Here is a 27,491-nt window from a genome sequence, read left to right as displayed (position 1 = left end):
GACATATTTACTTTTTTACAGCAATAAGTTTTCTTTCTCTAAGAATATAAATGTATTTGCAAAATAGAGAACAGGTTTTGTAAATTCTTTCAGTCTGTTGATTTTGAAGCAGGGTCACAGGTACCCCAGGCTGGCCTCAAGTTCACCACATGGCCAAAGACGACCTAGAACTGATGCCCTCTTCCTCCCTATTGCTGTGACACAGGCATGTATCGGATCTCGTTTCTGCAGCTAGAGGTTAAGCCTGGGGCTCCATGTATAGTAGGCAAGTACTCCATCAGCTACAATTGCCTGTGGCTTAATTCTAAGGATACTAAATATACAGGTAAACAGATCACTTACATCACACATTATATTTTCCTAAATATTTAAAATAGTGTATAAATTTAAAAATGAAAACATTGTAGTTCAAATTACACTAACTATAATAGTTTTATTAAAATGTATTTGCAAAATATTTTAAATGATACTTTAGAACTGCTTCATTTTCACTTCCGACTGGTCTTCAGCAGACACCTTATGACTAGATACCCCTTATCTTTTACTGCTCTCAAGTGTTCTATGCACACCTGCTCACCTCTGTTTTACTCATCTCCCCCTTTAAAAAAGGGTGTGTGGTACAGACATGTATGTGCAAGTATGTACCTCTGTGGGTGAGCTTGCTGGTGTGTGCACATGTGGAGATCAGAGACAAACTTGAAATGTCTTCATTTGCTCTTCACACTGAATCTTGTCTAGGCTGGCGATCAGTGAGCCCCTGGGATCTTCTTGCCATAGTTCCACCACAAGCAACGAGGTTACAGAGGGCACTGACAAATATAGCTTCTTTGTGGGTATTGGGATATGAACTCAGCCATCTCTCCAGCTCTCATGTCTCTTTAGTAAGACGCTGTTATTGAGTGTTTGGGGAAGAACTTAAAGTTGTATGGGTAGGAGGGGGAGAGGATCTGGAAGGACTTGGGGAAGGGGAAGAATATGATTAAAATATATTTAAATTATTTTAAATAATAAAAATATAGTTAAAAGGTTTCTGATCCTGTTTTATGATTCAGATGCAGTTCTAGGCATGAAAGCCTTGGTTTTAAGTGCAATGTAGTTTTCTAAAATTAGAGCATTATTCTGAGTATATGAGTTATGGTAGACATTCAAATGCAAGTGATGGACATAAACTATGATAGACACATTAATTTCTAATATAAAATGATTATATAATAGGTCCAGTATTGGTAAGGTCCTTACTTTCTCAGCAATGTTTTATTTTTATTCTTTTTATTAAGCTTTATATTTTTCTCCACTCTGCATCCTTCCTCTCCCCTCTTCTACCCTTTCCCATGGTCCCCATGCTCCTGATGCTCCCAATTTATTCAGGAGATCTTATCTTTTCCAACTTCCCATGTAGATGAGAACTATATATGTCTCTCTTAGGGTCCTCTTTGCTGTCTAGGTTATCTCAGGCTGTGAATTGTAGCCTGGTTTTTCTTTGTTTTACATCTAAAAGCCACTTATGAGTGAGTACATATGGTATTTGTCTTTCTGGGTCTGGATTACCTTACTCAATATGATGTTTTCCAGATCTATCCATTTGCCTACAAATTTCAAGATGTCATTATTTTTTTTTTTTTTGCTGTGTAGTACTATATTGTGTATATGTACCATAGTTTCCTTATCTATTCTTTAGTCGAGGGGCATTTAGGTTGTTTCCAGGTTCTGGCTATGACAAACAATGCTGTTATGAACACAGTTGAGCACATTTCCTTGAGGTATTATTGAGCATCCTTCGGGTATATACGCAAAAGTAGTATTGCTGGGTCTTTCGGAAGGTTGTTTCCTAATTTTCTGAGAAAGTGCCATACTGATATCCAAAGGGGCTGTACCAGTTTGTATTCCCACAAGCAATGGAGGAGTGTTCCTTTTCCCCACATCCTCTCCAGCATAAATTGTCATCAGTGGTTTTGGTCTTGGCCATTCTTAGGGGTGTAAGATCGAATCTCAGAGTTGTTTTGATTTGCATTTCTCTGATGGCTAAGGATGTTGAACATTTCTGTAAGTGTCTTTCAGCCATTTTAGATTCATCTGTTGAGCTCTGTTTAGATTTGTACCCCATTTTTACTGAATTATTTGTTATTTTGATGTCCAATTTCTTGAGTTCTTTATATATTTTGGTGATCAGACCTCTGTCTGATGTGGGATTAGTGAAGATCTTTTCTTATTCTGTGGGCTGTCATTTTGTCCTGATCACTGTGTCCTTTGCTTTACAGAAGCTTTTCGGTTTCAGGAAGTCCCATTTATTAATTGTTTCTCTCAGTGTCTATGCTACTGGGGTTAAATTTAGGAAGTGGTCTCCTGTGCCAATGCGTTCAAGTGTACTTCCCACTTTCTCTTCTATGAGATCCAGTGTGGCTGGCTTTATATTGAGATATTTGATCGATTTGGGCTTGAGTTTTGTTCATGGTGAGAGATATGAATCTATTTTCATTCTTCTACATGTTGATATCCAGTTATGCCAGCACCATTTGTTAAAGATGCTTTCTTTTTTCCATTTGATATTTTTTTGCTTCTTTGTCAAAATCAGGTGTTCAAAGGTGTGTGGATTAATATCTGGGTCTTTGATTCGGTTCCATTGATCCTTCTGTCTGGTTTTATGCCAATATTTTAGTATTGTAGCTCTGTAGTAGAGTTTGAAGTCAGTGATTGTGATGCCTCCAGAAGTTCTTTTATTGTACACAATTGTTTTGGCTATCCTGGGTTTTTGCATTTCCATATGAAGTTGAGTACCATTCTTTCCAGATTTGTGAAGAATTTTGCTGGGCATTGCTTTGAATCTGTAGATTGATTTTGGTATGATTGCCATTCTTACTATGTTAAGTCTACCTACCCAAAAGCATGGAAGATCTTTCCACTTTCTGGTGTCTTCTTCAATTTCTTTCTTCAAAGATTTAAAGTTCTTGTCATACAAGTCTTCCACTTGTTTGGTTAGAGTTACTCCATATTTTATGATATTTGTAGCTATTGTGAAGGGTGATGTTTCTTTGATTTCTTTCCCAGCCCATTTATCATCTGTGTAAAAGGAGAGCTACTGAATTTTTTTTTTTTTGAGCTACTGAATTTTTGAGTTAATCTTGTATCCTCTCAGTGATGTTTTAATGATATGGATTTTTAAACAAGGTTTTATAACAATTTGAGACTTTTTTTTACAATTTATTTCCAGACTCAGTATAAATTTTGTTTCAGTTTTTAAATCAACATGAATCCTTGTAGAAAAATACAGATGGCTATTAGTCAAAGTCCAAGTGAATTTCACCAAGTCTCTCATAAAACCTTATAACAACCAATAAAAATTAAGATAGGGTGTATTATTGACACGCACTACCTTTCAGAGAAAACATTCCCTAATGGGATATTTAACCGTCACTTGCACTTTAATTATTTTCCATGATGATCAGTGTGCTACTACAAACTCTTAGACAACACTAAATTCAGTACAAAGCAGCATAGGAGCAAGGCTAGACATGTGAGCAATCTATAGTCCATACTAAACATGTGAGCAGTCTACAGTCTTAAAGATGAGCAGTCTCCAGTCCATACTAAACATGTGAGCAGCCTCCAGTCCATACTAAACATGTGAGCAGTCTCCAGTCCATACTAAACATGTGAGCAGTCCACAATCCATACTAAACATGTGAGCAGTCCACAATCCATACTAAACATGTAAGCAGTCTACAGTCCATACTAAACATGTGAGCAGTCTACACAGTCTATACTAAACATGTGAGCAGTCTCCAGTCCATACTAAACATGTGAACAGTCCACAATCCATACTAAACATGTGAGCAGTCTACAGTCCGTACTAAACACGTGAGCAGTCTACAGTCCATACTAAACACGTGAGCAGTCTACAGTCCATACTAAACATGTGAGCAGTCTACAGTCTGTACTAAACATGTGAGCAGTCTACAGTCCATACTAAACATGTGAGCAGTCTACAGTCTGTACTAAACATGTGAGCAGTCTACAGTTCATACTAAACACGTGAGCAGTCTACACACCGTACTAAGTGATTCACAACTCTATTCACAAGACACGCTCATTTGCCATTGCCCCTTAGTCGGGTGGTTGGCAATTTCTGTCTTCTCTTTGTAGCATCTTTACAGACTGAGAATTATCTTTCAGGCAGCTTGCTGTCACTCAGAGATCTCGTCCTTTGAAACTGTTCAGGAAGTGTATATTACACATGTGACCATTTAGAGCAGTGGTTCTCAACCTGTGTGTTGTGACCCCTTTAGGGGTCACATATCAGATGTCCTGCATATCAGACATGTAAATTATGTTACATGCATTATGTTAATGTATTATGTTTGCATTAGCAAAATTTCAGTTCTGAAGTAGCAAAAAAAATAGTTGTATGCCTGGGTCCTAATGTTAGGAAGGTTGAGAATCGCTGCTTTAGGGTGTCTTTAATCATCGCATAATGACTTTATTCAAGCATAGCTCAGGAATCCCCAAAAACCATTTCTGTTATGTTTTCTCTAAATTCAGGCATATACAATTTAAATTTCTTACAGGGTTAGATTAACCTACGTAAACTGATATACTCTGGTAGAGGCTCAGTTGCCGGCTCATACAATTGGGACAATGGGACGATCTCCCTGTTGCAGAATCAAACTGATCTGTACTAACTTCCAGAGACATTTTCATGTATTTAAAACTATATTTAATACTAAATACAGTGGCACAGGAAGATTATTCAGGAAAGCATTAGGGCATGAGCTCACGTGTATCATGGAGGTAAATGCTTCTGATGTGCCATGCCTTTCTTCAATGTAGTTGAAAGCTCGCCAGAGAGCGACCCCAGCATCTGCTGTTCCATCAACTTCATTTTCCATGTTAAGAATGAACACAAAACCAATCCTGGAAAAAGTGGATCAATATGTAATGTTACAACTATCTCTTGGTTAACAACAGATTACCACTTAAAATATTATACTGTAACCTTTACATGAGGAAATATATTAGATACAGAAAGGGGAATATTTGAAAAGGTTGATTATAATGCCTGTTCACCCAAACCTCACAGCTATTATAGTCCTGCAAATGTTAAACGCCCTCTAGAGGCACTACTAGATTTCCAGAGTGACCGTGTTATTCCCCCAGGAGGGCAGCGGATGAGAACTGTTCAGCTTCCATCAACAGACTCTACCATGCAGGCATCACATACTTCATAACCAAGCACTGTTCCCGGTGCGAGACTGCTCATCTAAGGGCCACATAACCAAGCCTGTTCCCGGTGCGAGACTGCTCATCTAAGGGCCACATCCACTGTCTCTGTACACAGCATGAGCACTATGAGATTTACTTTAATAATATCAATCTACAATTACCTAAGAGGAGTTTCATTATAATAAAAAAATTCTGCCAAACTTATAAAATCCAAGGTGTATTCTTGAGCAGGATCAATAAACAGAACCTAGAATAATGAACATAATAATTATTATAAGACTTTAAAACATCTTTGAAATTTAAATGTACTCTAATTTCTTTAATTTAAAGCATGAAATTTAAATGTTAAGATTTCAAAAATTTCTACCTTGAATAGAAGGAATTTCATGATTTAGGAAGATTTATCATAGTTACATATCAAATATAATATTACATCGAATCGTAGAAAGATTAAAGGTCCTCTTGCTGCACCCACAATATAATGTGTACACTTTCTACAAACTAAAAGATCTCAGTTCACATCTTCATTGGCACGAATATGCCTGCTTCCTGATGAGTCTTACAGAAAATAAAGTAGACTTCCTAGGCAAAAAACAAACACACAAAACCCTGCATAGTCTTAGGTGTTTCTCTACACACTTCAAAATTCTAAAAGGTTGTTTGAATACTTAGAATTGCAATAATGAACCAATGAACATTTATGAAAAATGTATTTATCTATTTTTCCTGACTACTAAGCTTTAAATTTAGCACCAAGTTAATTTCTTTGAGATAGTATACAAATATTATTATAAAACTACCTGAGAGCTGAGTAATAATAAGACTGGGTAGGGAGAGAGAGTGACTAGAACTCATTCTATCCAGGTATGAAATGGTTAAAGAATCCTGGCTTCTGTCCACCAGCTCAGATGACCCTCTATACTGCTGTCCCAGGGAAGCACTTCCTTACACCTGACATGCCTACAGTCAACTGCAAGGAAATCAAGAATGGATATAACAAGTAAAATCCCAAACTCACCAAATTATGAAAATTACGCCTTATGGACGGAACTGTTCCCTGTAATACTGGTTTTAGAAATTCCCACACACTTGCAGGCCACGTACTGTACAAACCGTCAGTTTCTAAGTCGTTAATCCACTAGGAAAGAACCCAGAAACCAGTTAAAGCTACTTTAATAGTTATATCACTTTAAAATATAGGATTTTTTTTTACTGTATTAAATTGGAGGTGAAGACATACATATTTTTAGTTACGTGTATTGGCTGGTGTGTGATGGTGGGGAGGTGTGTGTAGGTATGGATGCCTGCTGAGGCTGGAGCAGTTTATCCTTTCTTCATGGTTTAGAAGACTTCTAAGTTAACATGACAGACAATATAGACAAAGACACAATTGTGTCACCTTCGATGGTAGTTACAACAGCTAGAGAGAACAGCAAAGTAGTAAGGCTTGAACAACACAATAAGCCACCAAAAAGAATCTTTTACCCAACACGCCAGGATATACATTCTTTCAAGTATACCTGAGGTGTTCTATAGGACAGATATATGATATCACATGCAAAAAAGAAGTCTTAGTAAATTTACAATTCTGAAATGATACATCCATGAAATTTCACAATGAACTGAATTTAAAATTAGCAAGAAAATTTCAGAAACATCACAAATATGTAGAAAGTAAACAATATAATCTTAAATAGAGAAGACTGAACCAGATGCAGTCATCCAGTTACTAGAGGCCGTGATGAAGTAGGACTGCTCCCACAAGTGAAAACTTATTTTAACATATGGAAACCCATGCACTACATCATATCATTATGGGAGAACTATAATAATCTTAACAGATTTATAAAAACATTGACAACATTACTTTTTCATTAAGAAGACCAGAGGGTTATTTATAGCTATATGAACCTACGTTAACAAGGCGATCTCGGGTCCATTACCCAGCTCTCACTCTGAGCCACAGGGAAAGTGGTGCAGTGTAATTTCAAAGCTAGAGAGAGGCCACAACAGTAACGATCTATGCAAAGGCAAGGAAGCAAAGCCAGAAGAGCAGAGACACAGAAGGAACGAAACATGGTGAACAACAAACCTGACGAAGCGTCACTGAGGTTGAGAGGCAACAACAAAGACTCAGATGCTACATCTGTGAACCACACAACTAGATACATAAAACTGACCAATAACCCGGAAGAACATAGACTGGTTTTATGCTAAAAATTTCAATGCTTAAAAACTTCAAAGGTTTTAGCACAAGAAATAGCACGAGCACTTACCACTATTGAAGAATGCCGAATATCTAAGACATAGTCGTGCTTCCAAACGGGTGAATTTAATTTTAAGAATTTGCTCATGTCTTCCTCACTGAGGCCAAGGTTTTTAAGGCCGCTCATCAGCTTTCCTTCTGATTTGAGAATATCTAAAATGCTTCATGTACAAAAAAGAAATAATTTGTCAAAATTTTTAAGAAATCTAAAGTTTGACAATTTTGTTTTCATTTGTGGCATGTACATGTTCATGTGTATAGATGTATATGTATATGCATGAGTGTGGAAGACAAGTCTTCCTAATTATTTAAATATCATTTAATAAATATTTAAATTTATTCCAAACATCTGAATATTTTAAATTTAATTTCAACATTTTGAAATTTAACGTTAAATTTAAGTTCAACAAATATTTGAGTTCCATGTTGTAAGCGCTATTATTTGCGGAAGGTTCAGTGGTTGATAAGCTAAAATAAGTTGCCTGGGGAGAATTTGAAGTCTAGCGAATAACTAGTGCTGAGAAACTGATTACAACACGGTATTATTGTAAAACTACAGAGTGCAGTGCTTTGATGGTTTGTGGCTCCAGAGACTTCATGCTTGTAGGTATACAGTGTTTGTAGAGCTGAACAAAATTAAATCAGATAACCATTAAGATATACAAAACCTCCCCCAAAGCCATAGACTAACAAAAATTCCAGTACCAAGCATGAGAAACCTCCTTTTAAACAATTAGTCAGGATAGTCCAAGTGAATGTCAAGAACAACAGAGTTTACTGAGGTAGCCTTGGTTGCCTCTCACAGCCGGAGGGTGGGCCCTACTGCTGAAGACACTACATGTGCTTAGGAAATACCACCCACATGACTCTGGCTGAATCTGACCTGAGAGCCTCTTTCCTGTGGTCTTAGCCTCCGTTGTGACAATGGAGGCAAGCAATTGCATAGTGCTACCCAGATGCAGCTCTTGTGAGCCGCTTATCCCAGAACAGATGGAGAACAGCAGAAAATCACACTGGACACAATGCAGAGATCAAAGCATAATGGGAGCGCAGCCCCAAAGGATACGTCCACACCACAGCTCCTGCATCTGTGGATCATGGAACATCTTGAAAGTATGGGCAGAAAGACTTTAAGAGTCAGTATATAGGGAAGTGTGCTGTGAAACAGTCTCTTCCAGAAATGTCTGTATAAACAAGACCAGTGCATAGGAATACCAATGGACATTTTAAGGAGTAAGAGGTAAAACTTTACAGGGTTTCATCTACAGACAAAGATCTGTGGGAAACTAATTACAGCTGAGAGATTAATTAGCTTCTCTCCATCAGCCAATGAAGGTTGATCAGTCCTGAAACCACACACACACACACACACAACCAAAACAAACTGAGCATGATGTATTTGCATATTTGCACACACATAAACACACATAAATATATAAAACAATAATGATCAAAGATAAGCAGTCCATTGACTTGAGGGGGAGTTACGAGAGTCAGGGAGGGAGCTACATGGGTGAGATTGGAGGGTGAAAGTGAGGAAAAGGGATGAAATTCTCTCACTTAAAAATATATTTAAAAAAGAAAAAGTTCTACAAAAAGGAACAAAGAAAGATAAAGCTATTGGGTCATAGTAATTCCTCATTCTCCACTCAAAGAAAAAATTGTGAAGTTGATAGTAGTCTCTCCCTTCTATGTCTCTGTAATTGGGCATTTTCCTTAATCTGTTTTCTCCTCTCTCCCCTTCCTGTTCTTCAAATACCCCTTTACATTGACTTTATTGTGCATCCCGTGTTCACCTTAAGAGTTCTCAGTTCTCCACACAATTCCTGCATCGCCTTTAAGTGAGCCATGGTGCTACAGCCTGTAGGCACATCACTGAGAAAGAGGATTATGACAGACGCAGGTCACTAATTACCGGGGAAGAGTCAGGATTCAGAATTCCTTGAAGAACCTCTCTCTCTTTCTTACACACACACACACACACACACACACACACACACGGAGTGGGTAGGTGGGTGGCCTATAAGGGATCTGCATTTTCCTATGCTGTTAATAAAATGTATCTGAAACAAATTTTACAAATTTTTAAATTTCAGTTTAATAATAGCACACTCTTTGATTTCAAAATTGAATGACTGAATTAATGTGCTACATAAACTTATAAGTTTCAGGAATCAACTTTTAAGAATAGTTTTATGCTTCTCTGGTAAGAATAACAGAAATCCCGTCTACTACCCTTCTGTCTGACCCATGACTTTAACTTACAGGTGAGTGGCCACTGTAGCGAAGGACTTCCTAATTCTACCTCAGATTACTTTTGGTTACTAATTCTGTTTGCCTCAAGAAACTGATGGTGCCCAACATTCTATCCGTTCAGTGCATTCTGGAAGAACACCCCTGTTAAACATTAACCCCGTGCTAAATGAAAGGCAGTCTAGATAATGACAGAGTAAGTTTACCAGTCACCCGATCACCAAGATCTCTCCAGGTCTGAATTTGAGGACAACATGTATGACTACATTTTAGAAGAACACACTAAGAAACATTGCATGTAAGAGAAAGGGGACAGAGAGGAGGGAGAGCAGGTACCAAGAAACGTTAAGAAAATGTTTACAGCAGAATGGGGACTACAGTGGACAACAATTGACTGTGTATTTCAAAACACAAAGAAAAGAGGATTTTAATGTTCTGAATATGAATAAATTATGCTTGAGGTGACAGAAATGCTAGTCATTATATGCATATATCAAAATATCACATTGTAACCATAAATGTGCACAATTCTGTGTCAAAATATGTTATATTTAAGTCATTTGGTTTTTCACTTTGACAAATGCTGTGTTCAGGAAACACAGCATTTATCTTTATATAAATCATAATTTAGATTAAAAATGTAACACTTACCTAAAAGGATCATAAACATCCATGTCAATAAGAAGGCCATTTATAAATAGACGAGCATCACCTGGCTTAATGTCAAATCTGTCTCGTAGGTCCTTGGAAGAAAGCAAAGTAACAGCTAGCCAACAATAGTGATCAATATTTCAGCCCAACTACAATATATAGATGTACAGTATTGGTTCTTGAATGTATAGTATTGATTCTTTTTTTTTTTTTTTCGAGACAGGGTTTCTCCGTAGCTTTTGGTTCTCGTCCTGGAACTAGCTCTTGTAGACCAGGCTGGCCTTGAACTCACAGAGATCCACCTGCCTCTGCCTCCCCCGAGTGCTGGGATTAAAGGCGTGCACCACTACCGCCCGGCTAGTATTGATTCTTGAATAAGAACAATAGTCAATTATTTGGCTGAAGTACCTTCAGTTAGTTATTGGCTTTATGAAATTTCTTAAGAATGCCTCAGGAAGTGCTTTGGGAGTGAATTCTGCCTTTTCGTGTGTGCATGCACATGTGTGTGTGTGTACATGCACGTGTGTGTGTGTGGTCCTGCAAAGATCAAAGGCAAAACCTTGCACAGACATATGCAAGGTAGGTGTCCCAACCCTGAGCTGACTCCTTAGTAACTCTCTGAATTCATGTCCACTGTTCCTTGTCACCTGCATGTACATATCTACCTGAAGACCACCTTTTCACCTTGAATATTCCACATGTACAACTGATTTTTCATGTTGAATGTTCTTTTTGAGAAGTCTGTTGTCATTTGTAGCTCTGTCCCTCCCTGACACCAACTATAAAGTACAAAGTCTGCTCCACAAGTTCTAGTTGGTCTGATTAATAAAAACCCAGCACCAAAATGCAAATCAAAACAACTCTGAGATTCCATCTTACACCTCTAGGAATGGCCAAGATCAAAAACAATGATGACAACTAATGCTGGAGAGGATGTGGGGTAAAGGGAACACTTCCGCACTGCTGGTGGGATGTAAGCTTGTACAGGCCCTTTAGACATCACTAAAAGACCTGCTACACAACTGTCTCTCACATTCAGAGGGCCTAGTTTGGTCCTAGGTGGGTTCCCCAGCTGTCAGTCCAGAGTCGCAAGCTCCCACTAGCTCGGGTCAGCTGTCTCTGTGGGTTTTCCCATTATGACTGGATTCTAGGAGTTTGGTCCAGTGCTTAGCTGTGATCTCTGCATCTTCAGATGAAAGTTCTATGATGACAGCTAAGGTAGTCATCAATCTGAGTACAGAGGAAGGCCAGTTCAGGCACCGACCCCACTATTGCTTGGAGTCTTAGCTGGGGTCATCCTTGTGGATTCCTGGATATTTCCTAGCACCAGGTTTTTCCATATGACCCCCCCTTTTTGTCTCTCCGCCAGCTCAATTTCCTGTTCCCTCATGTTCTCCTCCCTTCCCCTTCACTCCTCTCTCCCTTCCTCCCAAGCTCCGCATTCAGGAATTCTTATTTGCCTTTCCTGGGGCATTCATGCATGTCTCTCTTAGGATCCTCCTTGCTACCTAGCTCCTCAGGGGTTGTGGACTGTAGCCTGGTTATCATTTTCTTTATTTCTAATATCCACTTATGAGTGAGCACATATATTTGTCTTTCTGTCTCTCAGCTACCTCACTCAGGATGGTTTTCTCTAGTTCATCTATTTGCCTGCAAATTTCAAGATTTTCTTTTACCATTTCAATATTCCATTGTGTAAATATACCACATTTTCATTATTCATTCTTCACTTGAGGGGCATCTAGGTTATTTCCAGGTTCTGGCTATTATAAATAATGCTACTAAGAACATGGTTTAGCAAATGTCCTTGTGGTATGAAAATACATCCTTTGGGTATATTCCCAAGAGTGGTAATGTTGAGTCTTGAGGTAGATTGATTTCCAATTTTCTGAGATACCACCATACTGATTTCCAAAGTGGTTATACAAGTTTGCACTCCCACCAGCAATGGAGGAATGTTCTTACTCCACATCCTCCTTAGCATAAGTTGTCATCAGTGTTTTTGATCTTAGCCATTCTGACAGGTGTAAGACAGTATTTCAGAGTCATTTTGATTTGCATTTCCCTGATTGACTAAAGATATTGAACAATTCTTTAAGTATATTTCAACCATTTGAGATTCTTCTGTTGAGAATTCTGTTTAGATCTGTACTGCATTTTTTTAAAATTTGGATTACTTGGTATTTTGATATCTAGTTTCTTTAGTACATATTTTAGAGATCAGCCCTCTATTAGATGTGGGGTTGGTGAAGATCTTTTATTATAAAGGCAGCCATTTTGTCTTTATTTACCATGCCCTTTGCCTTACAAAAGCTTTTCAGTTTCAGGAGGTCCCATTTATTTTTGCTCTCAGTATCTGTGATACTGGTGTTATATTTAGGAAGAGATCTCTTGTGCCAATGCATTCAAGGCTACTTCCCACTTTCTCTTCAATGAGGTTCAGTGTGGCTGGATTTATGTTGAGGTCTTTGATCTACTTGGACTTAAAGTTTGTACATGGCGATAGATATGGATATATTTTCATTCTTCTACATGTTGGTATGCCAGTATATCATTTGTTGAAGATGCTTTTTATTTCCCATTGTAAAATTTTGACTTTTGTCAAAAATTAGGTGTCTTCAATTCAGTTCCATTGATCTATGTCTCTGTTTTTATGCCAATATCAAGCTATTTTTATTATAATAGTTCTATAGTAAAGCTTGATGTCAGGGATAGTGATGCCTCTGGAAGTTACTTTATTGTACAAGATTATTTTGGCTATCCTGGGTTTTTGTTTTTCCATATAAAGTTGATTATTGTTCTTTCAAGGTCTGTGAAAAATTGTGTTGAGATTTTTATGGGGATTGCATTAAATCTGTAGACTGCTTTTTGTAAATAAGATTGCCATTTTTACTATGTTGATACTACCTATCCAAGAGCATGGGAGATCTTTTCATTTTTTGATATCTTCGATTTCTTCAAAGACTTAAAGTTCTTGTTATACAGGTCTTCACTTGTTTAGTGTTACCCCAAGATGTTTTATGTTATGATGTGGGAGTGATTTCTTTCTAATCTGTTGCTTTCATTGGTTAATTAATAAACTGCCTAGGCCCATTTGATAGGCCAACCCTTAGGTGGGTGGAGTAAACAGAACAGAATGCTGGGAGAAAGAAGCCGAGTCAGTGAGTCGCCATGATTCTCCCACCGGACACAGATGCAGGTTAAGATCTCCCTGGTAAGCCACCTCGTGGGGCTACACAGAATATCAGAAATGGGTTAGATCAATATGTAAGAGCTAGCCAATAAGAAGCTGGAACTAATGGGCCAAGCAGTGTTTAAAAGAATACAGTTTCCGTGTAATTATTTCATATAAAGCTAGCCGTGCGGGGCGGCCAGGTACCAGGAACGTAGCCCGCCGCTCCTATTACTACAATGTTATTTGTGGCTATTGTGAAGGGTGATATTCCTCTGATTTCTTTCTCACCCATTTATTCTTTGTATATAGGAAGGCTGATTTTTGGAGTTAATCTTGTATCCCATCACATCACTGAAGGTGTTTATCAACTGTAAGAGTTCTCTGGTAGTATTTTGGGGGTCACTTATGTAAACTATCATATCACCTGCAAAGAATGGAAGTTTGACTTCTTCCTTTCCAATATGTATCCCACTGATCTCTTTCTATTGTCTTATCACTCTAGCCAGAGCTTCTAATTCTATATTAAATAGACATGGAGAGAGAGGCTAGCCTTGTCTTGTTCCTAATTTTAGTGGAATCACTTTGAGTTTCTCTCTATTCACTTTGATGTTGGCTGTTGGCTTGCTGTATATTGCCTTTATTATGTTTAGGTATGTCCCTTTATCCCTGCTCTCTCCAGGGCCTTTATCATGAAGGGGTGTTGGATTTTGTCAAAGGCTTTTTCAACATCTAATGAGATGATCATGTGATTACTTTTTTTCACTTTATCTGGTTGATTATGTTGATAGATTTTTGTATATTGATCCATCCCTGCATCTCTGGGATGAAGCCAACTTGATTATAGTGGATAATTTCTTTTAATACTCTTGAACTCAGTTTGTCAGTTTTATTGAGTATTTTTGTATCAATCTTCATGAGGAACATTAGTCTGTAATTTTCTTTCTTTTTTGCATCTTACAGTGTGGTTTGGGTATAAGAGTAAATGCAACCTCATAAAAAGAATTGGCAGTGTTCCTTCTGCTTCCATTGTGTTTTCAGATAACATATTTCGATCATATTCTTCCCCTCCCTAATTCCTCCTAGATTTTCTCCAGCTCCCCAGCTACTCAACTCAACATGCTTCCAAGCAAACAAAACAAAACACAACAGGACAAAACAAAAATGCCCCAAATCCAAACAAATGAACAACAACATCTCAAGTACAAACAATACCAGACTAAACCACCACCACCAACAGCAAAGCCTAAGTAACCTGGAGTCTATTTGTGTGCTAAGGACTTCTGAGCATGTGCTCATATGTCCAGTGTTACTCCACTACTTTTTTTCTCAACTATTTCAATATTAAAAAGCTCTAATACTGTTCTTTATTAAAATGAAAGATCTAACTTGTGAAAAAGTGAATTAATATGGTAAATAAAAATGTTTTAAGAAATTCAGAGCAAACCTTTTGATTTTCCTGTATTTCTTTTCTCATTAGTTCATTTACAGCAATCCTTGTCAGAGATCTGAGAAAATAAATACATTACTTAATACAATGAATAGAATTAATTCTTCCTGAAGTGTTTAGGAATAATCGTTAACTCATTGTAATACAACACTTTAGAAAACACTCAGTTTCCAAGTGCTCCAAGAGGGCACCCCCCTAGCCTAACAGACAATGTCACCATGTTTATTTGACCTTGTATTTCCTTCGTGTGGAACGAGGACTCAGACTTCCACAGACTTCCACAATGTGCACCAAGTATTATCATGACTTATCTACCACGGCCTTCGTTTCTAGAGCAGCAAATTACATAAGCATTTTGATTAGTCTGGTATTAACCAATATAGAAAACACAGTCACCCATTGGTATAAACAGAGGACTGATTCCTGGATTTCCAATAAAAACAAAAAAATCACGAGGGGGGTGGGTGATCACAATCATTATTAAAAATGGTTTGTGTCTCTGTGAGTTCAAGGCCAGCCTGGTCTACAGAGCAAGTTCCAGGCCAGGGTCCAAAGCTACATAGAGAAACCCTGTCTGAAAAAAAAAAAAAACAACCAACCAACCAACCAACAAATCCAAAAAAACCCCAACAACAAAAAATAAAAAAAAACTGTTTAATTGCATATAACCTACATATATAATCCTGCATATTATCAACTATATAGACTATTTAGCATACCTAATATTCTCTTATATAAATAGTTCATATACTATATTATTTAAAAAAATTATAGATATGTTATCTTTCAAGTTTAATAAAGAGACCATGATTCTTTCAGTATTTTCCAAATGTATTCATCCATTTTCAGATATGGTGCCCAGAGATCAGGAGGGATGACTACATCAACCATACTAGCCACTCTAGAAGACATTATCATTTCCTTTTAACTTAGAGATAGAATTAAAAATAGATTTTCTATAGATGTTTTCAACCTGGAAAATACCTAAAAGTTATTATTATATCTGTTCATATATGCATAAAAGAAAATGCTCTAAAGTGGAGCCTGTTAGGGGCTATGGTAGCTCATACTTACTGTGCAGCATTTGATAGTTAACTGTCTTATCAAAATTGAAATTATTCTTCTTTATATGTGAGGTAATTTCAAAACTTACTATTAATTAAAAGTCATGTGGCTAAGTATATATTTTCACACACACAATTTCATGCTTTAGATATGAACAGTGTTAACTTCTCACACTCCTCCATTTAAAGTGGCTGTGTCAGAAGTGTAGATATTATTAAAGCACATAATGCTAATATTTCACAATGAAACTCCCCATTTTTTACAATTAGTATAGTAATCAGTCACTTAAGCAGGCATCATGGTGAAGCCTTGTAATTCTCCCTACCAAAGATGATGAGGCAGTAGAATAGAGGATTTGAGATCAGCTTGGGCCACACAGCAAGAACCTATCCCAAACAATTAAAAAAAGAAAATTACAAATTTTTCTGTTTTCAGAGGCCACAGCACATATTTGGGTCTCTTGTGCCTGACAGATACCATTTGTCTGTCTTTCAAATGTGAACCTTCATTACAGGATCTTTCATTTAAACTATAAATAAATGGACAAAATGGTATTTGAGAAAAAAGACTTAGCACTCGATCCTGAAAAAGATAAGCCAAGAGAACAAGCTGTTCCCAGTCCTCAGGGCAGTACTATTTCGTATATACATGTGACTTGTGTGTTTCTTCTTAATATACGTTTATATTTATTTAATATGAAACTATTTACTTAATTTCATTTGTTACCTATAATATTATACTTGGTCATTCCTAATCAAAATACAGACTCATCCCCTAGGGATGACTCCAGTTAGGACCCTGGACAGTGGAGGAGAGGGTGCCTGAACTGGCCTTGTCCCATAGTCAGACTGCTGACTATCCTGAATATCACCATAGAACCTTCGCCCAGTGACAGATGGAGACAGAGACAGAGACCCACATAGGAGTACTGGACTGAGCTCCCAAGGTCCACTTGAAGAGCAGAAGGAGAGAGAGTATGATCAAGGAAGTCAGGACCGCAAGGGATTGGTCCACCCTCTGAGACAGTGTGCCTGAGCTAATGGGAGCTCACCAAAGCCAGCTGGACTGGGACTGAACCAGCAGGGATCATACTGGATCCTCTGAATGTGGCTGACAATTCCGGCAGACTGAGAAGACATTGATAATGGCACTGGGATTTGTCTCTACTGCATGTACTGGCTTTTTGGGATCCTAGTCTATTTGGATGCATACCTTCCTAAGCCTGGATGTAGTGGGGAGGGCCTTGGACTTCCCACAGGGCAGGGTACCCTGCCCTCTTTTAGGACTGGAGGAGGAGGAGGGGGGAGGAGGAGGGAGGGAGCTGGAGGGAAGTGGGAGGAGGGGAAAAAGTGGAAACTTTGGTATTATTTATAAAGTAATAAAAAATTAAAAAAAACCAAAAAGCAAAATATATACTCATCAAAGTTTTGTTATTTTGCAAATCCCCACAAAATCTGAAATTGTATCCTGGTTCACTATGAATATACAAATAAATTATATATCGAATAGTATGTTTAATGGTAGCCAATATTTCCTGCAAACACTTCAATGACATAGCTTACTAGAAAAAGGTATTATATAAATTTTCTATACATTTGAAAGATTACTAATTTTGAAATCCAAAACACAAGAAAATAATTTGGCAATATTGAGGGTACAGATCACTTGTTTAGAATAATACTTTTTATCATGAAAGAATGAAAAAATATTTTCTTACTATTTGTTGATCAAAAATATTTCCCTAATCATAATTTTTATTAAAACAATTTTAAAAAATAATTTTTATTTAGCCTCCAATTTAATAGTTCTGTTAGCAGTACAATATACATGTATATATGACCCAATATTTTGCTCTAATAAAAACTAAAGATAAGCCGGGCGGTGGTGGCGCACGCCTTTAATCCCAGCACTTGGGAGGCAGAGGCAGGCGGATCTCTGTGAGTTCAAGACCAGCCTGGTCTACAAAGGGAGTTCCAGGACAGGCTCCAAAGCTACAGAGAAACTCTGTCTCGAAAAACAAAAAAAAAAAAACAAAACAAAAAAACCCCCAAAACTAAAGATAAACAATGAAGAACCCTAAATTTTGAAAAGCTAGAATATCTTCATGTTAGGAAATCAGTTGTTTTCATGCATTCACTTAGTGAAAAGAGACCTGCTTATAATCACACCAATAGAGCTTAACATACCTGGCTTTTATGGGGAAGTTCTGCGCAATATCTTTCATTAATTTTATGGCATCATAAACAGGAGTGGACATTATTTGAGAAGCTGCTTGAAAACTAAGATCTAGAAGAAAAAAAATCAGAATCACTGGTGATCTGCTGAAATATCACAGCTTTGGACCTTCCCACTCTGCAGCTCCCCTGCCGTTCTTCCTACGGTCACACGGGTGCTGACTGTATTCTATTTAGATGAGAAGCTTCTCCTCAAGTTAAATTAGAGTATGATTTAGACTTTTATAAATGAGTCATTTAATACTTACCTGTTTTTCACAAATTAAAATAATATCAAAAAGACACATGCAGACACAAATGATTGGCTTCTGTCATAAAACATAAGGCCATATTTTTCTATATTAGGATGACTGAAATACATGACAAACAAAGGCTTTGATGAGAAGAGAAACAGGGCAAGTTAACGACTACTGGGGTAGGCAACACAGTTCTCAGTGCTACAGCCACTGCTAACCTGGCCATGATCTAGTAAATACTATCACCCATGGTCATGCAAACAACCCTAATTAAACTAGTCGGATGGACACAGAGAGAGAGAGAGAGGGGGGGAGGGGGAGAGGGGGAGAGAGAGAGAGGGAGAGAGGGAGAGGGGGAGAGAGAGAGAGAGAGAGAGAGAGAGGAGAGAGAGAGAGAGAGAGAGAGAGAGAGAAGGAGGGAAGGGCTTCAGTAGACTTGGTAGGGAGACAAAGTGACTAGAACTCATTCTATCCAGGTATGAAATGGTTAAAGAAGAAATGTGTTCTAAAAGAGTAACAAAGACTAGGGATGTAGCTCAGGAACAGAGTGCTGGCCTGTCACACGAATGTCCCTAGACTCAGGCTCAATATCTACTCTCTAAAATAACAAAGAAAAAGAAAAACAAAGGGGATAAAGGGCACCCCAAAGAGACAATTATTAAGATAATTATTAAAGAGGATTTAACTCAATACATTAACTTTCTCTTTAGATATTGCTTATATCTAAAGAATCATATCTCTTTAGATATGTTTATGCTGAAGTAAAACTAAAATTGATAATTAGCATTATTTTTCCTGAAGTAATAGCTGTGTTGCAAGGAAAACCTATGCAGCTGGCCATAGGCACTTTCAAACATGTTAGAAATAGTAAGCTTAACCCCATTTTCAAGAGTGAGAGATATTTTAAAGCCAAATTCTTTCATTACTTAATTACGCTGCTTTGAAACATCTCACTAGAAGAAGAATCTTTGATTTCTCAAACAGTGGTTAAAGAAGCTACTTTGGAATAACAAGGCTGTTTTTGTTTCCATGTCATCTATGTGCAAATCTCAATCAGGTGGAGGCAAAGCCTAGACAAATATGCCATCAGGGTAGTCTCCCAGGGGAGGGCAGAGTCTAAGGAACTAGAGTTTACACCAGCTATATAAATGTTCACTACGATTTCCTTAGCATCCTCAATTGTTTCTAGCTCCAGTGCTACAGTGAAACCATCAGTGTTCATTAATGTCTCTGTTCTAATGAGGAAACACAACGGGAGGGAGGCAACACCTTTCTCAAGATTACCATATGGGGGGAGGGAGTGGAGGACGGACAAGGAGGCAAGGAAACAATGACACTGTGTGCTATAGCAACAGCACAGGAAGAAAAGCCTGTGATTGTGTAATAAATATGTACTTAAGATCTCACCTCCTGCTGAATGATGCTCTATAAAGTAATGAGGTCATAAGGAATTGAAAGAACACCACTTATTAGGTAGTTAAGTACAGAAGTTATAGAACCTTAAATAGTCTCGTGAATTCTACCATAGTTTTATGTGATCTTCAAAGGGCTATTAAATAAACTTAAAGTCGATTGTGTATGATGCAGTATAAGAATTAGTGTGGACTAAAAATCCTCACTTAGCACATCAAATTAATAATTTTTTATAACATGTGAGAGGACCTTGCTTCAGAAGCTCAATGTTAAAAATGTTAAAGTGAAATAGGAAAGCTTATATGAATGATTCTGCCAAATATTTCAGGCAAAAGTAAAATATTTTTGTATTATATATGCCATTTTGTCAAGAAAATTGATGTGGAAAACCCCTTCGTATGGTGTGAATATGTTTTATTACCTTTGGTTAATAAAGAAGCTGCTTTAGCCTATGGCAGGGCAGAACACAGCTAGGTGGGGAAAACTAAATTGAATTCAGGGAGAATGAAGGCAGGGTCAGGGAGATGCCATGTAACTACCGAAGGAGAAAGACACTGGAACCTTACCGGTAGGCCACAGCTTTGTGCTGGTACACAGATCAAGAGAAATGGGCCAATTTAATATGTAAGAGCTAGCTAGGAATATGCCTAAGCTATTGGCCAAACTATAACTAATAAAGTTTCTATGTGATTATTCGGGTCTGGGCTGCTGGGAAACTAAAGCAGAGTCTCAACCTAGAGAAAATTCTAAGGAGTAGCCTTTTAATTGTTGAAAAGAAAACTCCTCACCTATCGCTAGGGATTGGGAAAATAAACTGTGTGTGTCTTTGTGTGTGTTCTTGTGTATATTTGTGTATGTAAATCTCTGTGTGTGCACGCATGCCTGCGTGTATGTATTTGTGTGTGCATGTGTATACTGTGTATGTATCTGTGTGTGCATGTGTGCCTGCATGCATGTGTGTGTAGAAGTGCTGATTTCCTATCATTCTATCTCCAGAGCCATTCATACACTTGGCTTGACTCTCTGGAGTATGTGTGTATGTAAAATTGTTAGTGAATACAAACTACAGTTTCTGGAATGATGGAAATATTCTGAACCTGGCTGTAGTAACTGCAGCAGAACTCTGAAAAAGCATTAAAATCCACTCAACAATACAGCTTAGCAGGGGTGAATCTTATAACGTGTCAGTTATATGTCTCAATAAAGCTATCATATTAAGATGGTGCTTGAAAGACACGATGGAATAGAGGCCTGCTAAGAAAGGGCAATGTTAAAAGCATGCCCAGCACTGTACCTTGTAACTCCCAGACCTTCAAAGGCATCATTGCTTTGCTGCTCTCAATCAGGTACTTCTGGAATACTGTCAGATTATCTTTAAGATCGGAATATATTTCTCTGCATAAGAATATTAAGTAATGTTAATTGTCATCATTTACCACAAATTGTGATATACGCAATATACTTTTGAAATTCTTTTCTTTAATTAGAAAGAAGTTAATCATTCAGAATTCAGATAACAATAGATTGTGATATAGTGATAAACACAAACTTAATGAATAAGATAAATATATCTCCCTTCAATATACATAAAACAAAAAGTATGGAGGGATGGATTCTCAATTATAATAATACCTGTAAGGGTGTAAGGAAGACAATTGAATTAGCAACTTTTTTTTTTTTTTTTTTTTCGGTTTTTCGAGACAGGGTTCCTCTGTGGCTTTGGAGCCTGTCCTGGAACTAGCTCTGTAGACCAGACTGGTCTCGAACTCACAGAGATCCGCCTGCCTCTGCCTCCTGAGTGCTGGGATTAAAGGCATGTGCCACCATCGCCCGGCTGAATTACCAACTTCTACTTTTTTATTTCAACGACTTAAAAATTATAAGCATTGTTTCTATATTTGAAAACAGAAACAATTTTACAACTAAAGACAACTAATATTCTCACAGCAAATGCACAAGACTCTTCTTATGCATCCTTGGAGTTTGTTCTAGTTCTTTAAAGTTCCACCTCTGACCTACACAGAAAGCTCAAGTAAGGGAACTTTGTAAACATATAAGCATCTTTTAGCGGATCAAAGAATAAGATAATCAAATGGCATTTTACTATACACATTGTATAAACATTATCTTTTCTGCATTTTCATGGAATCAAGTTTTAGGTTCACAGTTATTTCCTATGTACAACTCAGTGTTTAATAGTGAAATACCAAGAATCACTGAATATATAGAAACACAGAGAAAAGGCAAGTTTTTGCCTGATTATAGGAAAAGCCTCTATTTAAAATATTTATCTGAAGGAAAGACAAAGCCACCTAGTTAATATATCTGCATCAGTATTATTTCCTATGCTCCAGATTGTCACAGCATATGAGATTGAAAGGATGAAGTGTTTGCTCAAATCAGGGGAATGCGCTGCCTCTTGAATTCTGGGGCACTCTTTCCATGTTTTATTTTTTGGGGGTGTGTGTCTTTTTTAATGTTTCTGTTTTATTTCCCTAGTTTATATTGTGCTTAGATATTAAATAGCCTCAAATAGAAACGTTTATGTATTGGAAAAAGTTTAATAAAAATGAACTCAACATCTCTAAAACTAAAATGGAGAAATATTTGTTAAAAATAACTTTATATTAATTTAGTAATATCTCCTTTGTGAGAAGAACTGTATCAAATATGTGTCCATTATGCCATTAAGAAGAAGAATGCAGGTCCAACCAATGGGATGGCAGTGAGGCGCCGAAGAGCAGCTGCCTTACACACCCTGGATCTCAACAAGTAGGTTGGCTGGCAAGTTAGCACCCAGGCTGCTCTGTGACGCCTCCCCAGTGCCTGGAGTATAAACGCAGCACACAAGGAAATCAATAATTGGTTCGCAGAAAAACAAGAGAGTGGAGCATGGGGAAAGTAAAGAGCAGTTTGCGAGCTCAGCCTTCCTCCTCCCACACCCTCCCTCAGGAATCCAGAGTGGAACAATGGCATAGCCAACCCCAAGGTTAAGCGGTGGCAGGCGGGTGGGCGGGACACATATGCACACTAGTGCTATGCTCTAACATGTCTGCTCTTTGGGAAGTGAGGACACAGGAGGACTGTGCTCTCATGGCTGGACTGGCATGGCACAAGGAGACTGCAGGAGTTGCTGCTTATTCTTCCTGACATGGACACACAATCCTCTGCTCCTCTGACAGACATGCAGACTGTCCCCATCTTAAACTTAAGTTTCTAGCTCCCAGTACTCAATTCTGCTTTTCACGACCTGTCCATTCTCAGATACTCTATTATAGTTCCACGAACGTACTAAGTCAATGTGGCCCCTATGACTGTGATTTCATCGGGTAAGAGAGCATCTGGTTGCAGTGAGCTCTAGACCAATGGCAGTATCCTTCCTGAGAAGTGGGAGAGTCACAGAAGGAAGAGGGCCGTGTAAACTTCTCTCTTCCAGAACTGGGAGCAATTCTCTTATTTTCCATCACCCAGTGTATGACTCCAGTTAGCAGTCATACTAGTATAGTGTGTGTTTATATTAGACATACTAGTATTTTTGTGTATGTACAGGTACACATACATGTGGGTGCATGTGCAGGACCGTGTGTGGAGTTATGGTGTCCACCTTGTTTTATTGCTGTTTCTTCTCAGACAAAGCATCTCACTGGTCTGGATTTCACAGAGTAGGCTGACTGGCCAGTGAGCTCCAGGGATGCTCCCATGGCAGCTTCCCACTGTGTGGATTACATGTGTAGGACATCATACTAGCTATGTTTACTTGGCTTCTGCGAATTCAGGTCCTCATTCTTGCACAGCAAGCATTTCACAGATTGGATTGCCTATGAAGCTCTTAGTCAGAATCATAATTTATACTGTATTTTGTTTTTACTAATTCAAACAATGTATGTATTTTATCATATAATTCTTCAGGGTAAAGGATTTTGTTTTGAAATAAGTAACTGAGTTACTGTGCAAGGACTATGTGACTATTTCCCCTTTATAAAACCATTTAGAATTATAAAAGATATTTGAAGGCATACAATTTATTCCCACATAAAGTTAAATTAAAAATTAAAATAACTATAGATTTTAACATATTACAACACAATTGAGAAATGGAATAAAATTGTATTGTTGTTTATTAGATAAATATTTTACTTATTATACTTTTGTGTGGCTAAAACAGTAAAAACAGAATCCGTTCATCTCTAGTGCAGCCACCCTTGCTCCGTATTGTTAGCTTCACCATCAGGATCAATAACTTTAGTGTCTCAAGTATATTAGCAATTAAGACCTAAAGTGTAAACAGAAGCATACAGGATTCACCAAATCTTCCTTTCTAGTAGTTTAGACTACACACACATAAAATTACGGCTAGTCTTACCCATGAGTATACAGAGAGACCTTAGCATTCCATTCTTCAAGCAGAATGGCAGAAGAGGGGAAGGGGTATTTTTAATTCTTGCAAGGCTGCTGCTTATATGAACATATAAAATTATATGAATATGTAAAATTAAGTAATCTGGGACAAAGAAATTTATACTCTCTTTTTATAGAGCATAAATTTTCGTAAGATTATTCAAGATTTTTGTAAACCATTAAATCTGTGTCAAGTATCAAATTATTTCAAAACATTAGGCTTTTGCTCACATTATTAATAGAAGATTTATTTTCAAAGTCATCTTTGCACATGTGTGGGGTAGAACATACATGTATGGTGTATGTATGGGTATATACATGTGTGCACACATATGGAGGCCAGGAGTACACCAGGTGTTTCTGCTCTTTCATTGTCTGCATTATTCCTGGACACAGGATCTCTTAGTGAACTTGATTCTAGGCTGGCAACACTCAGACCCAGCGATCGTCCTGTCCCTAACCCCACAGCCTTGGGGCTATAGAACCCTGCATGGTCATGCTTGGCTTTTTCATGGGTTCTGGGGATTGAAACTCAGGTCCTCATGCCTTTACAGTAAGCGTTTTACCAGCAAGCCACTGCCACAACCCCTGAAGTCATCTTTTTACTCAGGTTTTCTCCCAACAGAAACTTAATTCAATCAATTGCTTCTTCTTGATTTTAAGAATGTCAAGTTAACAAATAATAACTTGATCAGTATAATTTTCATTTTTTCATGTGTGTGTGTGCACGTGTGCATGCATGTGTGCTAGCGAGCCCCAGCCCCCCCCCCCACCCCATGGATATCAGCAGCCATGGCAGATCAAGCTGCAGTGAGACCAGGCACCTCCTCTCCTGTTAAGGTTGGAGGACTCAATCCAGTAGGAGGAACAGGGATCTAAAAGCAGGCAACAGAGTCAGAGAGCCCCGTTCCCACTGTTAGGAGTCCCACGAGAAGGCCAAGTTACTGTAACATATATGCAGAGGGCCTGGACCAGTCCCATGGAGGCTTCCTGACGGTTGGTTCAGTCTCTGTGAGCCCCTATGAGCCCAAGTTTAAGCTTTGATTTGTCCATGAGTACAGATGGATTTGAATTCAGGTCTTCATCCCTGTAAGTAACAACTCCTTACCACCGAGCCAATGACCAAGCCTCTCTTGTCCTTATTAGTACTAAATATTTATATAATGTTAATTATCATAAATGGTTACATGATTTTCATATTACAATATTTATAATCCTCACATTTCAAATATTTTGTACGTTTGTACTCACAGTACAGTTTACTAGTATCCTACTATGGGAACTAAGTCACTCAGTCACTAAACAGTCACTACAACTGTAATTCCTAAGGGAACAGCACGGCATAGCTCACGGGAATAGTGTGTGTGGTGGTTTGAATAGGAACGGTCCCCAGGGCTCATAGATTTGAGTGCTTCGTCATCAGGGAGTGGCACTACGTGAGAAGGATTAGGAGGTGTGGCCTTGTTGGAGAAGTGTGTCCCTGGGGGTGGGCTTTGAGGGTTTAGAAGCCCATGCCAAGGCCAGTGTTGAAACCACCCCCCTCCAACCTTTCTCTGCCTGCAGATCAGGATGTAGCTCTCAGCTATTTCCGCAGCATCACGGCTGCCTGCTGTCAAGCTCCATGCATGATGAAAATGGATTAAATCTCTGAAATAGTAAGCAAGTTCCAATTAAACGGTTTCTAAGAGTTTCCCTGGTCATGGCGTCTCTTCACCCCAGTAGAACAGTAACTAATTGTGGGGGCACACAGATAGCTCAGTTTCCATCTAGAGTCTTGTGTTCAAGCTTGCCTGCTCTGCTTTTCCAATAACCTTGAAGGCTGTGGGGGACTTCTGATTTAGCCCGTGGGAAAGAGCATTTCGTCCATGAGAAAAGAACTCTATCTAGTAGAAAGAATACTGCTGACACCAAACCTCAGGAATGTCTAGATAGTCAGGCTGTACTGGAGCAGCAAACATATGATAAAGGAGGCCGCTCACTCAAGGACAGGGATGTTCTTATGGTTAGATACTGACAGGCTATCCTGTGCTTTGTTCTGCTTTTGCATAAACATATTTTGAGATAAACTCTGGGTTGTTTGGCTGTTTTGACATGACCAAACAGACTTCCCAATTCTACCCTGTGTCTTCTGTCTCAGTTGCTTTCATCCGACATTTCTTTGGCCTTGACGATCCCTATTCCAGGTTCCCTAGCTGACTTTGCAGGAGCGGGCGCTCTCACTGAGACAGAAGGGCTGGCTGACTGGCAGCACAGGGCAATACAATCTGATAACTGACCCATTCATTTGCTATGCTTATTATTCCATTGTTTTAAGGTTTAGTTTGGTCTATAAAATTTGGGGTTTTATTTATAGAACCATCTTTTTCTGATTAAAGAGGGGAAAATGCAAGTCATTAAAAGTTCCAAATTTCTATTTTGCTAACTATTTTGGGGATGCAATGCCATATTAGAAAAGGAATTCCAAATTCTAATTTAGATACAACAGCATATTGAACATATTTCAATTTCAAACATTAATAAAAATAAAGTTTGATAGTAAATAATTCAATACACAAAAAAATGTTTAAATTTCTGGCAAAAATACAGCAAGAAAAAAAAGCAAAGGTCAGGAATAAGTAATTTATCAGAGAAGAATCTCAAAGTCCAATAAGTATGCATAGAGAAACTAATCTTTGCAACAAACTGCCAATAGCCTACTGTCCCTGATTTCAGACTACAGAGCTCTTCAGTCCAGTGAAATAATTGTAAAGAATCATTCCACTCACTGACACAAATGTTAAACATAGCATGTTGTTAGCACAGTTCTAGGAAACAGATACATTCATGTGCTATTGCAGATATGTTAGCAAATTTTAGGATGGAAATTTATAAATATGTATAAAACTCAAGAAATACAAATATTTTGACTTTTTTTCTGAAAGTTGTGGCAAGAAAAATTGGAGATGTACATGACTGGGTACTTGAAAACACTCAATGAAAATATGAGGAAAAATCTAAAGTCCCATTCAGTGGGGCAGCTCTCTCCTAGTACACTGGAAAAGCAGGTGCACATGACAGCGCCACCGTGTGGAACAGCAGACCCTGTGGCATTTGTTCCAGCTACAAACAGGTGCAGAAAGGGTGGGAGGACTCGTGG

General features: G+C 38.1%; 1 protein-coding gene across 3 annotated transcripts in view; it reads right to left on the bottom strand.

Annotated features, from left to right (window-relative positions):
- Positions 1 to 27,491, bottom strand: part of Uggt2 (UDP-glucose glycoprotein glucosyltransferase 2) — a 106,330-nt gene that overhangs the window by 60,297 nt on the left and 18,542 nt on the right. For all 3 annotated transcript variants that reach the window (XM_057786285.1, XM_057786287.1, XM_057786288.1), the window contains 8 exons: positions 21,252 to 21,352; positions 18,261 to 18,360; positions 15,007 to 15,067; positions 10,388 to 10,479; positions 7,494 to 7,644; positions 6,236 to 6,355; positions 5,379 to 5,464; positions 4,773 to 4,908 (listed from right to left, as the gene is read on the bottom strand). In XM_057786285.1, the coding sequence (XP_057642268.1) occupies positions 4,773 to 4,908; positions 5,379 to 5,464; positions 6,236 to 6,355; positions 7,494 to 7,644; positions 10,388 to 10,479; positions 15,007 to 15,067; positions 18,261 to 18,360; positions 21,252 to 21,352 (847 nt within the window). The remainder of the gene's footprint in view (positions 1 to 4,772; positions 4,909 to 5,378; positions 5,465 to 6,235; positions 6,356 to 7,493; positions 7,645 to 10,387; positions 10,480 to 15,006; positions 15,068 to 18,260; positions 18,361 to 21,251; positions 21,353 to 27,491) is intronic.

The sequence above is a fragment of the Chionomys nivalis genome, chromosome 12 (assembly GCF_950005125.1).
Source record: "Chionomys nivalis chromosome 12, mChiNiv1.1, whole genome shotgun sequence".
Classification (NCBI taxonomy): domain Eukaryota; kingdom Metazoa; phylum Chordata; class Mammalia; order Rodentia; family Cricetidae; genus Chionomys; species Chionomys nivalis.
Note: the sequence above shows the minus strand (reverse complement) of the source record. Positions and strands in the feature narration are given on the sequence as shown.